Here is a 17710-nt window from a genome sequence, read left to right on the forward strand (position 1 = left end):
CCAAGTGATTTGCCTTTGAATTTGTTTTCAAAGCACAGAGAATTACTAAGTATACAAAGCTAAATTACAAATAGGTGTAAGGGTAAATTATAAAAACAAAATAACATCATCAAACACAAATAAAAGGCATGGACATTGTCCAAGTTCACCTGCAGCGCCCAAGAAAACAAACACCTTCTTAATACAGCATCACAAAAAACTGCAATTTATAAACAAAAAAATATACAATTGAAAAGGAAAGATTGCAAGGAATTAGAAAGGTACTGACCGGTTGGCCCTGCTCACCGGGAGGTCCCTTGTCTCCACTTTGACCCTGAGTGATTCCACCAGTAAAATAAGTACAAGAAAACTTCAATAGAACTCACCATAAAACAAATCACAACAATTATCATTTTACGTTTTTTTTTTTTACTTTTCTTTTAATGCAAGTTCATCACAAACAAGGCTAAAAGCCACTCTTGGTATGGGGACTACGAGAAGAAGTTTAATGTAAAAAAGAACTCAGGGGAGCTGAAGGTAGGAATTGATATTCGTCTTAAGACAGACTAGATTGTAGGATGGAGGGAAACATGCACCAGGCATTTAATACAGATTGGGGCAAGGCAATGACAATTTCCTTCTGAAAAGAGTGCTTTCATAAAACAAAAGGTTAAATACTTTAAAAGTTTTTTTTGCAAGAGCGACTAAAACAAAATCTATGGGGAAAAGTTTTAGATGGCACCAGGACAAAAACAAGAACAGCAATGCAGCTATTGAGATCTGGCACCCTCCACCAAAGATGTTTGATAGTTTTCCTTTTCCACGACGGATGGTTCTGCGACGGCAAGTAGTTTTTCAGCCTAACATTGTCCTTTTCAGCACAACATGGATTCATCCCAATTACTGTCGTAGAAATTGAGGGCTGACCATCCTCAAAGCCGACACATGTGCAGACGCCGCCAAATGTCATCATGACCGTCACAGAACCATCCGTCGTTGAAAACAAAAGCTCCCTTTTGACTTATATATAGGGAGACCATCAATTGGTAGAGCGCCAGTACATTTCTGGGGTTTATTGGTTCAAGTAAATTTGTCTTTGTTCAAATCCAAAACAAGTTATTATTTGGAAACCATTGTTCTGAAACATTATGACAGGGTACCTACTGGACTGCCTCCTTCCCCAGCTGGTCCAGGTGGCCCAGGAAGACCCTGGAAGGAAAAGAATCAAAGACGACAATAACAAGAAAGTTATGAGAAAGAGCTAATTTCTCACTCAAATATAAAGACTTCAGACCTGATCGAAGCCCTTTTTAGGCATCTGAAAGCACACAAACTTTTGCAATAAGGGTGTTTATTTTTTCATTGTTTTCTTGCAGCTTTGATGACCAATTTAGTCCACATTTGCAAAGGTTTGTTATTTTATGCATATGTTGGGACAACTACCAATTGTGTCCAGTGCCTTTAGGATGAGAGCTAATAATTAGCTCTTTTGGAGTCTTGTACAAAACAAGGTGAAACATTTTTGGGAATTTTCAAAAGCTTGAAATGAATAAGGTAGGTCATACTTATGTCTTATCACAGAAACGAGCTAGGGAGGGTTCTTAAAAAATGTTTCTTTAGAAAAAGTTGACATAACTTGGGATAAAATGATGGAGGATGTTCTTACGTCTGGCCCAGGGTTACCAGTAGGTCCTATAGGTCCAGGTGCTCCTCGCGGACCCTGTCAGATCAAAAAGAAAATAACAATGACTAGAGCAAGCTTGTCCAAGCGTTGAGACCAATTAAGAACTCACCCTGCGATAGTGACGTTAAAAACGTGAAGTCCCCTTGATTCACTTAAGCAAAAGTAGTAGTCCCAGCCCATTGTTCTTCCTTCTGCCCAGGTAGTAGTTAAAAAGCAGGACAGTTCTTTTAAGAACTGAGAAGTCTCCTGAACTACTCCGGGGTAGTAAAGTATAAGACAAGGTCTCAAAAAGAACATAATCTCTACCCAACAATTAGTGTGACAAGTAGTTATTTATAGTTATTTATAGTTGTTTATAGTTACCTCACCATGCAATGCCTCAAATTCCAAGTAAATACAAACAAAAATTGGAACAGAGATCTATAAACATGTAAACAACAACAAAGTTGAGTGGAGTTTGTTTGTTTACTTACAGTTGATCCAGGAGGTCCTGGATGACCTTGTCTTCCGAACGGACCCTCAGGACCCTGAGGAAAGAAAGTAACAGTTATCAAATTAATCAAAAGCCTACAAACCAATTAAATAATCATTTAAATATTCATTTATTCATAAAACAATATTCAGAAATTAAGATTTAATCAGGAATTCACAAAAAACAATCTCCACAATTTGATGATCATTCATATGAAAACGTGTCATAATCCAAATGCATGGACTAACGGCAAAGTCAAGAAAATTAATCACTACAATTAAAAATCCGCTTTCTCCAGAAGAAGATCAGAGCATACTGATCAAAACGTCGAGTCAGAACCACCCCCAACTCATTAGAGATAGTCGTTACGTGGTGTTACCGCAAACCTTTCTATATCGTATTTCCACCATGCAAAGTTTCAAATCCTAATTAAAAATCTCTTTAAATTTCTGAAACCCTGCGAGGAAGCAGTGGCCAAAAATAACTCTTATCAGTGACTTTCAACATGGAATCAAAAAAATATGGCGACACCTTACCTCTAGTCCTGGGGGTCCGGGTGGTCCACGTGCTCCCTGCAAGCCTGCAAAACCCTGTTTCATCAAGACAAGCAAGTCAATACAAACAGATCAGTTTATCAATCACAAAAATAGTTAAAGTGTAAACTCAAACCGTTTTCATTCACTCTGATCAACCCTCCTCTACCGTTTTGTTTAAGGTGTTCGAGGGTGTGGGTTGGCAAGAACAAAGCAGACCTATGTTTTTGTGCTTTCCAGATTGAGAAGATGAATAACTCATAAAGACCTTTATTGTTAATGTTTTTTTGTTTTGTTTTTTTAAATGCAAGTTTGCCCTAAACAAGGCTAAAAGCCACTCTAGGTAAGGGGCTACAAGAAAGAAAAAAAACAATTTGAAAACAAATTGACAACAACTTCAAAATCCTCCATTAATCAAGCCATCACATCTCTTTCAAAAGTTGTTTCCCGTTTTCACCAATGCAGTGTTGTAAGTTTCTATTGGAACAGTTCAAGGGTAACCAGAAGGGGAGGCAATTGCCTCCATTGCTTTCATGAAGAGCCAGACCTGATGTTTCAAGGAATGGCAGGTCTTAATTGAGGACAACTTCTTATGGCAACAGAAAACCAAAACAAATGGAGGTTTATTGTGACTAAATGTCTTTACAACGTTGCACCTACAGCCAGAACACTATGGGACAACAGGAAGGGAGGTTTCATATCACAGATAGAAAACAAAATGAAATCATTTTGAAAAGGTTAAAAATGTAATACTTACAGCAGCTCCCTTTACTCCTGACAGCCCTGGATTACCTGCAGCGCCAGGTTCACCCTAAAAAACAATAAGATGTGTTATTATTATTTATATAATCGACCTCCCACAAGAACACAAAATACCAAAAGCTGAAACATACAGAGCTGAAAGTACAAAATATTTAATGATGACGCAGTGAGGGCAATTAGAGAGAACAGTAGAGTTATTGTCATGGGAAAAATTATTTGAAAAAAACTTAGGTCGTTCAGAATTTGAAAAGTTACAAAACAACGGATGCACACACTTCCTTATAAAATACAATAGTTTTGTATATAAAAATTAAATTAAAAAGTAATAATTTAATTATATATATTCTATATATAATTATATATTTCTTTTGAAATAAACTTCTTTTTTAATAAGTAATTTGTTTCATAATCCTTTAGACATCACAAAATTTAACACAGAATGAAGTGTGTTTACTGTTGAATAAATCTTACCATTACTCCCCGTGTGCCCAAGTCGCCCCTCAGCCCAGGCCCTCCTGGTGAACCCTACGAGAAAGATGATACAATTATGGCACTAAAAAAAGTGTAACATTTTAAAAAGGGGGTCCAAGTTCAAATGTGATCCACTCATTTCCAATAGAAAGAGGTCTCATGAAAATGGAAAAAGTTTCAAGCATCTAACAATGGGTTAACTGCTGCAAAATGCCACTGCGTTTGATCATACCCTTAAAGAACAAGGTTTGTAACAATCAAAAATGTTTGATGGCCACTGCGTTTGATCATACCCTTAAAGAACAAGGTTTGTAAAAATCCAAAATGTTTGATGGCCACTGCATTTGATCACACCCTTCAAGAACAAGGTTTGTAAAAATCCAAAATGTTTGATGGCCACTGCATTTGATCACACCCTTCAAGAACAAGGTTTGTAAAAATCCAAAATGTTTGATGGCGTCACCTTTGCAATGGTCTTCACACCTTTTTATAGAGAATTTTCAGTGCAAGCAAAATCGCTTGAATTCTAACTTCAAAGAACCTGATTTAGTTTCCTTCACAGATAAAAACTAAAGTTCTTCTGGAACCAAAAGTTCCCAAAAAGGTTTGACTATGTGGGGAAACGTCCACAGTGGTATAATGAGACAATATTAAAAAAAACTCCTCCGTCATTCAGGCATTACCACTTTTGAAACAAGTTGGCAAAGACCGTCATTAAAATTCAATTTTGGCACCCTCGAACAAAAAAGAATTGTCAAAATAGGGAGAAGTCAACATAGGGCTAGATGGCATTAGAATGTTTACTATGGTCGTTGGTTCAAATCCCACTCTAATCAAATTTCTTTGTTCAACCCCAAATCATAAAAAAAAAATCAAAGGAAAATCTATGTGAACATACCCTCTCACCTGGTAGACCAGTAAGTCCTAAGTTACCGACAGGACCCTGTTAAGAAAACAAAATATATCGTTTAAAGTATTAAACAAGATTGGTAAGGATAAAAACATCATTGTTTAAGTTTTGTCTGAAAGCTTACTTTAGAAAGTATGGCATTTTTACTAAAACCATTTTCTCTGTGAAAAGACATGTTCGAGGAAACTGTTTTTGAAACTAAAAAAATGCAACAGCTAATTTTGGTTCATAGAAAACTAAGGACAACGTGTTTACAAGCTGAAAACTGTGCATGTTTTTTTTCACCAAATGGGGAAATGACAAATGACTCTTGTGGGTGTTTTTTTATTTTCGCTGGCATAATTGTTAAAGAAAATGAGGAAACCATCTTTTTATCTGAAATATTCTGTGTCTGGCTATCTAAGATTTAATGTAATTTCATCCACAGATATCAAATTTATAGGTGTCTAAGTTAGTTATTTAAGAGGATTTTAAGAAGGTACTTACTTGAGGACCATTTTTTCCATTTTTTCCAGGATTTCCGGGTTTACCCGTTCTACCCTAAACAAACAAAAAAACAGTACCAGGATTTGTTATATATTATAATCAAAGCTTTCTTTTGTTTTAACCTGAAACTGATACAGAAAGAACAAGAAAAGTTACATTGACTAGGATTAGAATTGTTAGATTGTTTATGACGAATAATTGGAGCTTACAGGTTTGCCTCTTCTTCCAATTGTCCCTGGTATGCCTTGGTCTCCCTGAAAGCAAAAAAAAAGAAAAAGAAATATATCACCTCCAAATTTGAAATAAACAAGATGTGAAGCTTTGAGATCATTCTGATATAATCGCTGAGTTGAAACTTACGGTTCTTTTCAGAACCACCCAACCTCATTTAGAGATTATCATAACACGGTGTTACAGCAAAACCTGACTAGGTCAGAATTCCACTATGCAAAGTTTCAAATCCTACTAATCAATTAGTTGTCTTACGGGATCAAACACTTCCGCAGAGCATTTTCTTTAAGGATAAACGTTTCCTTGATGTTTAAATCCAGGAAACCCAAGACAAGACACTCATGTCTCCAGTCCGGTCTCATGATACGATGGATAGAGTCTTAAGAGAGACACTTTCTTACCATAGAACCCTTTAAACCTGGCTGTCCATCAGACCCTGTATCCCCTGGTAAGCCCTGATAGGAGAAGAAGAACAAAATATTATTTCAATTATAGTGCATTCACTCCTCTTATCCATCAATGACAAGAATTGATTATGAGGACTGAAAAAAATGGGGTCAGGTTATCCATCAACGTCAGAGTCATTATGGTTGATTTACAAACCAGCTTACAACTTACTGTGGGGGGGGGGAGGGGGTAGATACAGGACAGGTTGTTCTCTCATGATGAGGGGGGGGGGGCGGGGGAGGGGGTAGATACAGGACAGGTTGTTCTATCATGATGATCTGAGGCTTGGTGTTGCAGTGATCAAACTATTTGTAGTCACACCATGGAATAATTTTGATTTTTTTTTTTTAAATGTTTTGTTTTTTTCATTCTGAAATTGCTCAAATTCTTGTAAAATTAGACTGTGCAAGTTTTGTGCATTTACAAAAATTTTGTCTAAACAGAATTTCGTAGGAAAATATAGTTTTTGTTTTTTTGATATTTGTGAGACTTGCACAGCCTATACAATTTGATAGTATCAATTAAATATAGAATACATATATCAAACTATATTTAAGACATATAGAAAACTAAACCACAAGGGAAACTGACTGGGTAAACTTTGTTAAACAACATCTTACGAGGAAGACAAAGTCACAATTCAATCTGAAGCTCCTTAAGCCTATATCACAAAAAGCTTACTGCAGTGAACTGGGGTGAATCCCCCACTATATATTTAAGCTGTCAAGTTGAATTTTTGTTGGGTGTGAAACAGACATTATTGTGGTTAATTGCCAGACAAGAAGACCTTGACTTTGTCATGACTCATAAATAGTACTCAACACCTTAAAGCTAGTCATTATTAGTAACAAAGATCAAGTCCAAACTACTTGTATCTGTTAACCTAATCAAAACTTAGATGATCAAAACTCACGTTAGACTTAGCTTGGACAATCACAGTGATAAATAAATGACACTTTGGTTGATGTCTTAAACATTTTCAACCGGAGAACAGGGAAGCATTGGCAAGACAGTTTTTTAAATTCATTTTCTACCTGGCTGTGATATTGATCAGTGATGACAAAACAAACCTGACTTTGTTTATGATAAAAAAAAAAAAGGGTGGAAGTGATTGCCCGGAAACTCTTATTATCTTCATCTATCTTGATGATGAGAAATTGACAATGATGTCATTTCCTTATGTGGAGAACCAAGGAATGAACAATGTCTGTCTATTCTTATAAGTTATTCTCTCACTAAATCAGGATCTGTACAAGTACTGCAGAGTAACTTTTGTCATTTATGTTCTTAAAGAAGAATACATTTTAGGTGCGAGAAGATTTGGGTTTCTTTAAGGGACAGGGACCCCAAGTTCATAGAGTTGCTTTGAAAGCAGAACATAGTGCAAACACATTTTGTTGCTAAGCAAAAATTAGCAGGATACCAGTCAGAGAAGGTAAAATGTCATTCCACATTGATGTGGAATGCCACTTTTGCTGGTAATCTTTGTCTAGTAAGCATAATTTCAACAAGACATTAAATCAAGCAATATTAATTTGAGTTATTTGACGATCCAAAGTGGAATTACCTTGAGTCCGTAAGCTCCCTGGCGACCAATAATCCCCTGATCCCCTACTGCACCCTGGAAGAATCAAAAGAAATTGTTGTTTTATTTAATGGTTTTAATTTTGATTGATGATAATAATAATAATAAAGGAAACTTGTAATGCGCCAAGTCTGTCACAGGTGACACTCCTGGCGCAGGAACCCTAACAAAACTAACAACTGAAGGAACTAATGAAACAAAATAAACAGAAGGAGAAGCAGCTTGTGTGAAGAGGTGGGTCTTGAGTTGGTTCTTGAAAGTTCATCATTGAAGAGGCTTAGAGTACTTACCCTCGATCCAATATCGCCAGGATTTCCAGCAAGTCCTTTATTGCCGATCAAACCCTGAAAAATAGAATGACGATACTTTAAAAAAGTTCTTGGCAAAGGCACAAACTACAACATAATAAGGTCTGAAACTTGTGGTTAAAAGAGTTAATTTAGGAGCACCATTAGGACTCAAATGATCATTATTAAGATAAGAAGGTGATAACTTTGTTCCAAGACAGAGTGAAGACACCGATGTACAAGAAAAAAACCTCACCTTAGGTCCATTTTCACCGGACTCTCCTCTTGCTCCCGATTCTCCATTAGTTCCCTGTTAGTTGGAGATAAAAACCGACAAAACTATCTTAATTATACTATACCCGCATCAGCAAACAGATAACCCGGAATATTGTAGTCCTTTTTCACTGTATAAAACCAATTCCCAGGTAAAGCCTTATAAATATTAACCCCAATACCTGCAAGTTTGTTTCTCACTTGCTGCAACTTTCCTGGAAAATTAATTCATCCAAACAGCTAGGATAAAAATATCCACTGGACAACTGGACAGAGTCCAAAAGTGTTAGCTCTTGACCAGTAAACCCCACAACCAAATATGTATAGCAGGCTGGTTTTATCAAATGCTTATATTGTAGATGTATTAATTACAGGTAATTAAGTTTTGTCAATAATAATCATACAGAACTATTTCTGGTCTGATGAAAGTTCTGAGAAGCATGATTTTTGGTTTCGTGAAGTTGTTCGTGAAGCATTTTTGGAAATCACGACTTTACTCGGAAGCAGGGGATGATATTCACTGAGAACTTCATGAAGGAAGAGGGTGGATTGCAATGATTTTTACTCATCCCCAAATGATTGTAAAACATAACTGTTTATCTCTGCAGCGTAATATTTACCTTTTCTCCAGGGTTGCCTTGGTCACCCTGGATGCCTCTGCTGCCACGACTACCCTGACAGATGGGATCAGAAAAACTTGACTTTTATTAGGCAACAATGGCAAGGAAGAAAGACATACCTACCTGGTATTATGCATTAACAACTAATAGAAGAAAAGTAGGTGTTTTCTTTTGGACTTTAGTAGAAGGAAAAGAACAAGAACAAAAAGTGCATTATTTTACCATTACCAAATCATCCGCATAAAAAAGGATAATTATATATTGTTTTTAAACAAGCATTGCATAATAACTAATAGTATTAACACTTGTGTGTTCTGTTTATATAAGAGAACAAGACATCGCCTCTTACTTTAAACAAATTAACTTAAAATGCTCAGCGGGATGTAGTTGTACAGAAACAAACAGACAAACAAACAGACAAGTCTTTGGTCTAGATACAAATACCAAGAATCGAGCCGAGTCTCTGACCTGAAAAATCAATCAAGTGACTTGGGATACAAATCTCAGTGGGGTGGTCTGAGATTAGTTTGTTGGAACAGCAGACAAACTCAGACAAAGTATAGCATGATAAATCTTCAAGCAGTGCTACAAAGTAATACAAATAAAGAAACATACAGTAAGATAATTGATGAAAGCATGTGTCACCTTTTCACCTTTTGGCCCGATAGATCCAATGTCACCAGGCAGACCCTGTGGAGAAATCCCATAGAGACCAAAAAGCAATTAACATTCCTCTTAAATACAGAACACACCTAATCTAATGAAGATGTCACAGAGAACTTGCTGGTTAACAAAAAACCCTGAAATAACATTTTTTTTAAATCACATTTCTTAGTGTATTCAAAGGGGTTAGACAATGGATTTGAAAGAACAGAGTACATTTCAAGTTGAAATTTATAAATCTATATTGAAGGCATTGGTGTCCTGGTTATGAAGATGTGATTTCTCATAGAAATTACAATTTGCTATTTTTGTACTGGAAGGTTTCTTGACTCTTGAAAAAGGTATTGATGGTTCTTTCAAAACAGAAATGTCTTTCAGATAGTTCTTTAAGAACTTGTTATTTCTTAATCTTTGTATGTATGTTTTGGCAACCATGGGCTTTGTAATGTTATTTAATAATAACAATACTAATAATTTTGTAAAGGAGATAAAAAAAAGGTTGAAGAAAAATAAGAAAAAAAAGAGAAAAGACAGTTTTGCCGTCCTTACCATATTTCCCAGTGGGCCTGGTGCACCTTTGATTCCAGGTGGGCCAATACCTCCCTGTAAGACAAACAAAGTGCATTCATTAATTTTGGGGTGAACAAAAAACAGAACTGACTTGAGTGTGATCTGAACCTGCAGCCTCTGGCTAAGCGTACTGGGGCCCTTTCAACTGAGCAATGTGCATTGAAATTGTTTTATGTTTTTGTGTGAAATAATGCAAATTTGCGAAGATTAAGGTACAAAGCTACATCAAATGTGAAGACTAAAAAAAAGTATGGGTTAAAATAAGCTAAAATAATAAAATGGTGGGAAACAAACATCAGGCAAAGAATTTCCAAAACAATGCATCGTGTAAAAATACAGTTTGAATAACCTTTTAAGTTGTACATCAAGGAACAGGCAAATTAGAAGTCAATTTCTTGCACCAGTGATCCCAAATAGAGAGAACTGGAAACTTTATTAAAAAAGGAAAAAAAAACAACAAAAAACTTGCCATTTCTCCACCAGCACCCTGTCGGCCAGGTCTTCCATTCGTCCCCTGAAATCAAGAAATAAAATGGCAAATCAAACAACAAACTACAACTCTGTTGCTTTTATCTAGGAAAAAACAACAGGGATATAAAATTATTAATTGACATGAACTTGTATTAGGTCAAAATGCTGTGTCCTTTTATGGCCATATTTTTTTTGAGGGGATGGGGGGCAAAGACATCATTTAAAACAAAAATTTAAATTTAACTTTCAATTCAGGGTTCGATTTTTTGCAGGGGTGGGGGTATTTAATGTATCAAACCATACATTAGTGCGTTGTTTTTTTGTTGTTGTTTTTTTCTGACTAGAGTCTGGGGTAGGGGTGGTTGTGGTGGTTAGAGTTCTGAGCTAGGGGGCTCCAGCTCCTTCTCCCCCTCTACTAAAGCCACTACTAAGAAGCTCAACTCACCGGTGCTCCATCAGAGCCTGGTTGACCTGGATTACCACGAGTCCCTTGATAGCCCTGTAAATATAATCAGAAAAACTTGTTCAAAGGATTTGGGTAACATAAAACACAAAGTCCACAGATTGACATTAAACTTGCACCGTTTAAAGATAGTGCTAGTACTAAGTAGACAGCATCTTAAAGTATTAGTTGCTGAGGTGCTGTAGTTCTTGAGAAATGAGTAAAACAATGTCATGAAAATACGTTTTTACATGCCAAAATATTTGTCTCATGACCAGTGAGACAAAAATTATTTTCATGACATTGTTTCACTCCTTTCCCAAAAACTACAGCACCTCAGAAACTAATATTTTCAGGGAGACTTTCTACCATAGTTATCTTCAAACTGTTTACATTTAATGTAAATCCGTGGAAATGGTGTTTTTTTTCCTACAAAAAGTACCCAGACCCTTTAAGGCAACAGCCAAAAACTGTCACAGTGTTCTCAAAAGAACGCAAAATCCATCCAAGTTTAGCGAGGTGACAACGACTACCTACCCCATCTCTGGCTGCAGCATTTACAAATCGACACTAATCCTTAAAAAATCTGAGAAATAATTCGTACATGAATTGATTCTCAGACTTCAATGTATGGTTTTCTAATCAAAAGGGACATTTCAGATGAAATTACCCATTCTATAACAAGGAGGCTTTCGGATAGAAATTACACTCTTGTTTTCAAGGGTCAGTTACAAAAGTTTGACCCTACCTCTGCGCAAGTGGAATCTAGATAGAGCAGAGCAATAAATAACAATATATTAATAACTATTTGATGTTGTTATTATGACACAAGTGCTCATGTGATTGATTAACTTGTTTATTCTGTCCGTCAGTAAAGTGGTTTGAGAGGTTGATTCATGATCTAGGAACCCCTGCTGGAAATCCTTTGTTCTAGATATGATCTATGACTCACAGTGTCTATAATCAAGTCTTCCAAACAAAGACACTTTGTAGAAATAGCATTGATTAAAGGCACTGGACGTCTTCGGTAAAGACCAGTCATCTCACTTTGTGTATCTCAACATTTGCCGAAAATAACAAACCTGTGAAAATTTTGACTCAACTGGTTGTTGAAAATGCGAGATAATGATGGAAGATAAAACACCCTTGTCGCACAAGTTGTGTGAAATTTTATGAATGTTGGCATCTTACCGGAAAACCACGCCTGCCTTGTCGACCTTGTTCACCATCAGGACCCTGTTATGAACAATCAAACGTTTTCGTTAGCTTCATTGGTAAAAATTATTTAAAAAAATCTAAATATCACTGTACTACTGTTGGGTTGGGTTTAAAGAAAACGAAAACCAAAAAAACATTTAAAGAATAATTTCTATCCTTTTTGAAAAACAAACCATTCTAGAATCATTACTGAATTATTTGGTTGAAAGTAAAACACAAAACCTTAATCTTTCTCATACTACTTTTTTATGAAAATCTTCCAACTTTAAAAATAGTCCTGTCCCTCAGAAGTAAATTAACTGTATCTTACCACTGAGCCTTCCTCACCCGGTAGACCGAACGGACCTGGAATTCCTTTGTCTCCCTGTAAAAATAAAAAATCTAGATATTAAAATGACAACATCCAAAGCACAGTTGGGGCATAAGGATTCCTGAGCATTATGCAAAATGACCAAGGTGGTCAGGTTGGACAATTTTTGGTTGCATTCGAACCAACCAGGTCCCAATTTCATGGCCGAATTCACCATTTTCTGCCGACTGTGCAAGCACCAAATTTCTGTGCTAGCCGGCAAGCGAAGAATGCCAAGTTAACCTGGAGTAGCATGCGCACAAGCAAAAATCCCTGTTAACTGGTGAAATACGCTTGACATAAGGGCAGAATTCCCTGCTTCCGTAAGCACCGATTCTTTGCTTACAGTAAACAGAGCAATGAAAATGGGCCCAGTTGTGGCCATAGGTAAACCTGAATCAAGTTTCTGCTACACACAAATTTAGAGCTAAAATCCTGGCCTGTCTGAAAAACCAACACATTGTATTAAGAGCACTTATTTGTATTAATTATAACTAAAATGTGTTTACTACATCTTTCTTTTTGCAATGAATTTCAACCTTACCTGATGGCCAGAATCGCCAGAAGCCCCTGACCTTCCAGGTGGTCCCTTTATTTTAAAACAAATAAACAAATATATAATTGAAGCATGGTAATGTAAGCAATCTTATATATAAAAAGCAAACATAAGCTGTGACAAAGTGACAAGTGATGTGTTGAATATACAGCCATTGATGTTAACTCAATAAAACAGTTTACTATTTTGTATTCAAATTACGGATTACTATTCCTGCATGGACATAACAGTTCCAGAATTCTGGCGAGATCTCAAAAACGCTTCCACCTTATACAATTTCCCAGATTCGTTGCATTGTACATACATTCACATAGGAATAGATCAAATCAACCAATTCCAAAGACCAACGGTTTACTTTATTTGGTTATTTATAATAAGTTTAAACAAAACCAAAATATTGACTTACTCTTGATCCTTCGAATCCTCTTTGGCCCTGGGGTCCATGGATTCCAACCATACCCTAAGAGAGAGACAGACAGACAGACAGAGAAAAAAACACTTTTATCAAAATCTTTGGAAATCAAGCTTTCAAACAAAACTGATGAAATTATCTTATTTTGTGGTTAAAAGGGTGTGCACAATATTTGTAAGATTAAAAGTATATATTTGAACAAGGCCATGGTGGAATAGTTCCCTTAAAAAAATCTTTGCTTCAAATTACACGGTTCTTGAGAATGAGTAAAACAATTAGTTTTGATCTCTTGCAAATGGAACCTGATGTTTGTAAACAGTGCAAAAATATATATATATTAAACCAAGCATATTGACCACCTGCACGCGCTTCACACGCTGCGACTGTGCCACGCTCACCATTTTGGTGGGCACATAGGTTTACCTGTAAACGCCGCCTCGCCTAAAATGCATCCTTCACTGAATAACGCACAGTGACATCCCACCAATATGGTGCTCCAAGATGATTTTGATGATGACGTCCGGTGAAATGGGTCAATAATCAGTTTAAAGTGGCCGAAGTCCAATGAAATCAAAGTAAATACAGTTGGATTTTGAATGATTTGAATGAACGTGATGTAACTTACCATGTTTCCTTCCAGTCCAGGAATTCCTACTCCCCCTGTGTCCCCCTGTAAAGTAAACAATTGTTTCCAATGAATGAAAAATAAACAACAATGCGTTTATTCAGTGCTTTAAAACCAAGCACACACCTCTCTGGTGATAGTGTTTTATTTCACTTAAGTTGTTTTCTCCTAGGAAACCCATTTTTTGTTTTGTCTGTTGCTCCTTGGTTTGTTGTCAAATTTTCGTTTGTCATATTTTGATTTTTTATACAAAATGTATTTTTAAACTAAATGTATTCTTCTAAATGTGTTTTATCTGTATGTATTGTGATATGTCTGAATAAAATATTATTATCACTACTAAGCATCAAAACAATAATAACAAAGGGAGACAAAAAAACCCGCCTCAACTCAAAACCACAAAACGTAAAATACACTTACGCACCTTGGCCCCTTGCTGTCCCGCATCTCCCATTTCCCCAGGCAACCCGGTGTCCCCCTATCATAAAAAGAAAATAAAAAAACACAAAAATGAAAACACAAAAACATAAACCAGATGTCTCAAACAGTTACCCAAATTATTTGCTGGGTCCATACACTGTAACTATGCAACCAATTACAGGCCGTTGGTGAATACCTCATTTCCAGGCCGCGGGGCGTCGGCTGGATCCGAGCTCTGCCACAGCAGGGACTTTACACAAAAGTCAAGGTTTTTACTGCAGGTTTATTGAACTGCAAACACCAAAAGTTGTGATGGCCTAGAACTTTTTTCCGGCTCGCAAGAACAACAATGATACAAAGTTTGGAATTCCGGCAGGCTGGACTAGAGGGGAGCATAAGGAAAGGTGATGACCGTGTTTGTTCTACGAAAGATTTCAGAGAACACGCAGGTGGTGAAACATGTGTGTTTTAGAAAGAGCAAAATGGGAGGTCCAATTTGCGGCATCTATAAAAGGTTTAGCTCAGCGCATCAATTTGCATTCATGAATGGTTTTACTTTTCTTTTAGACCTTTTTGAAGGTTTTGTTCCATTTTTGAGGTTTCTTAGAACATCCCATACACCTCAGGGTCACTGGCGGTGAAAGTGCAATAACTATTCAATGGGGACTTCATTATACTGAGGTTGGTTGCAATGCATTTTTCCCAGGTAAACAAGGGAGCTAAATTTGTGAGAATTAAAAACTACCTGGAATTTAAAGGTAGAGTGTCAAGATTGTTCCCAAGCGAGGCAGTTTGCTTTAAACAGAGATATGTACACACACTGATACCTTTGTACATCAAATTATTGTGCAACAACAGTGATGATTTGAAAACAAATCAAAGAGTTATACTCATTTTGTTTAAAAAAAAAAAATTGTCCTTTTTAAAAATTTATTTCAAGTTTTAAACTGACTGGGTAAATTTTAAATAATTTTGGGTTGTACAAAGACAAATTGACTGAAGCAAGTGTTTTTTCCTCTGAACAAAATGTGTATCCAGTTTACCTAATTTTTAAAATAATCAATTGTAGTTTGTGGAAACAATTTATCAGTTACTAACAACAGGTACATGTGTAATATTTAAATTGACTTTAGAGACCTTAGTCTGTGACTCACTCTAACCCTCTGCTTCACACCATGACTGTAATGAACACCATGTCTGTACCATTGGTACAGTTTTGGTTATAACTAAGTAAAGGTAAACATGGCTCCATTTCATAAAGCAGAAAGAACTGAAAAGGACTGTCCTGCTGTTTAACTACTACCCGGGCGGAAGGTTGAAAATTGGCTGGGACTACTACTTTAGCTTATAGGATCGTTTTTAACTGCACTACTGCAGAGTCATTTTTAATTGGTCTCAACATTCCCACTAGCTTGCTCTAGTCATCGTCAGGAGTTTTGGCTGATAACCAAGATATTACACAGTGAAGAATTATTATTCAATTGAAAAACACAAGACCAGGCTTGTCTGGCCATGAGTTTACTGGCCTGATTCTAAAATCACTGGCCACCACATGCCAGCAGTCCAGTGTTAATTTCGAGCCCAGTAGATGATATCTTTTCGAGGTACTGGCATACTCTAACTATTATTCCAAACCAAAGTGAATGACATTAACTGGTGAGACAGTAAGAGACTGGTAACTGTAACTGTAAAATGGCGCGAAAAGTGATAAAAGTGCAATAGGACATTCACCATAATGTCTTCTTCAATCTTTAACTCCATTGTTTTACTTCTGAGAAGGTTTTCGGAGCCAGTGAAAGGAAGGGCGCAGCTGTGGCCCGCTAGGTGGGGTCAGAGGGTGAAGGGAAAGAGGTAGGTCCTTGTACAAGAAGTATGAAATCCTGGAGTGCATCTGCACAGCTACGATTTACAACCCAATGGGAAGCGACTATACTGCAGATCAGTTTAAAGGCACTGGACACTATTGGTAATTACTCAAAATAAGTAAAAGCATAAAAACGTACTTGGTAACGAGTAATGGAGAGCTTTTTATAGCATGAACGATTTTTGAGAAACAGCTCCATCTGGAATAACATAGTTTTTGAGAAAGAGGTAATTTCTCACTTGAATGGTAAGATACTGCAGCTGAAGCCCTTTATTATGCATCTAATGCAACCAGAGTGTTTTTTCTTGTATAATTCTTGTGCAAATTCGTTGACCAATTGAGCCCAAATGTTCACAGGTTTGTTATTTCATGCATATACAACAAGTGAGAAACGTGTCCAGTGCCTTTAACTATCACACTGAGCTGCTGGCTCAGGCTGCACAAATATCCCCTTACAAGGAGTTCAGAACTACAATTTAATAAGCGAACGGGGAGTGCTTTGTGGGGTCGGGACGCAAAATTAACGAAGTGCTAGTTTCGATTTTACCTTGGGTCCTTGTCCGGGGTTGAAGCCATGCCGACCAGATTCACCCCGTAACCCCTGAAACAAAAGCAAATAATAACATTAGACTAATGGTTCTTATCCTGAAAATGGTAAACTCTGTGCATGTATCTTGTTTGCCTTCACTTTAATCTAATCCAGAGGTCATTGGTTTAAATCCGACTCTAGTATACTTTTCTTTGTTCAACCAAAAATCACTTGAAAACTGTTACAAAAACTTGATAGAGGAAAACAGTCTTAAAAGCAATATTTATGTGGGAGCTTGATTTGTTTGTATCCTCAAGTCATTAGGTGTGAAAGAGAGAAATACTGTGAAGTTCTGAAAGTAACAGTGCTAGGAAACAACTTCACATGCTTGAGATAAAAGACACCAGCTATAAATTCAGCCAGACTTGTTTCCATGTTGGCATATCATGAGACTCAGGGGAATTGTGTCTCAGAAGTTTAGACACCATCTACTTCAACCCAAGGTGATGTTTTCTTGTTTTCTTTAAGAAAAGCTCAGGTGACATTCCCATATTTCATGCAGGAAGTTTGGGATCATGTTTTCTTTTCGATCAGAATGAACTTGAAGTTGAGTAGCAGTTGTAAACATCTATCATAGATACATAAAACATGCACAGCTGTTATACACTATTCATGGGAACGCAATTTCACTCTTGGGAATAGACTTTGTCTTTTAAACAACATGTCACATTTTGTTTACTCCATGTACACCACCATTCAAAGAAAAATAATAGAATAAGTAATTGTTTGGGAAAAAATAATTTGATTATAACGGCTTTATCAGAAATGGCGGCTACAGCTAGGGCTACAGC

General features: G+C 36.7%; 1 protein-coding gene across 1 annotated transcript in view; it reads right to left on the reverse strand.

Moving 5' to 3' along the window:
- Positions 1–17710, reverse strand: part of LOC117303371 (collagen alpha-1(I) chain-like) — a 62526-nt gene that overhangs the window by 19878 nt on the left and 24938 nt on the right. The window contains exons 8-33 of the mRNA XM_033787545.1: positions 16878–16931; positions 14471–14524; positions 14047–14091; positions 13416–13469; positions 12998–13042; positions 12415–12468; positions 12078–12122; positions 10890–10943; positions 10443–10487; positions 9953–10006; positions 9386–9430; positions 8741–8794; positions 8104–8157; positions 7851–7904; positions 7543–7596; positions 5930–5983; positions 5507–5551; positions 5298–5351; positions 4800–4844; positions 3902–3955; positions 3426–3479; positions 2672–2725; positions 2137–2190; positions 1646–1699; positions 1144–1188; positions 269–313 (exon numbers count right to left, since the gene is read on the reverse strand). Of these exons, the coding sequence (XP_033643436.1) occupies positions 269–313; positions 1144–1188; positions 1646–1699; positions 2137–2190; positions 2672–2725; positions 3426–3479; positions 3902–3955; positions 4800–4844; positions 5298–5351; positions 5507–5551; positions 5930–5983; positions 7543–7596; positions 7851–7904; positions 8104–8157; positions 8741–8794; positions 9386–9430; positions 9953–10006; positions 10443–10487; positions 10890–10943; positions 12078–12122; positions 12415–12468; positions 12998–13042; positions 13416–13469; positions 14047–14091; positions 14471–14524; positions 16878–16931 (1323 nt within the window). The remainder of the gene's footprint in view (positions 1–268; positions 314–1143; positions 1189–1645; positions 1700–2136; positions 2191–2671; positions 2726–3425; positions 3480–3901; positions 3956–4799; positions 4845–5297; positions 5352–5506; positions 5552–5929; positions 5984–7542; positions 7597–7850; positions 7905–8103; positions 8158–8740; positions 8795–9385; positions 9431–9952; positions 10007–10442; positions 10488–10889; positions 10944–12077; positions 12123–12414; positions 12469–12997; positions 13043–13415; positions 13470–14046; positions 14092–14470; positions 14525–16877; positions 16932–17710) is intronic.

Source organism: Asterias rubens, chromosome 19 (assembly GCF_902459465.1).
Source record: "Asterias rubens chromosome 19, eAstRub1.3, whole genome shotgun sequence".
NCBI classification, from domain to species: Eukaryota; Metazoa; Echinodermata; class Asteroidea; order Forcipulatida; family Asteriidae; genus Asterias; species Asterias rubens.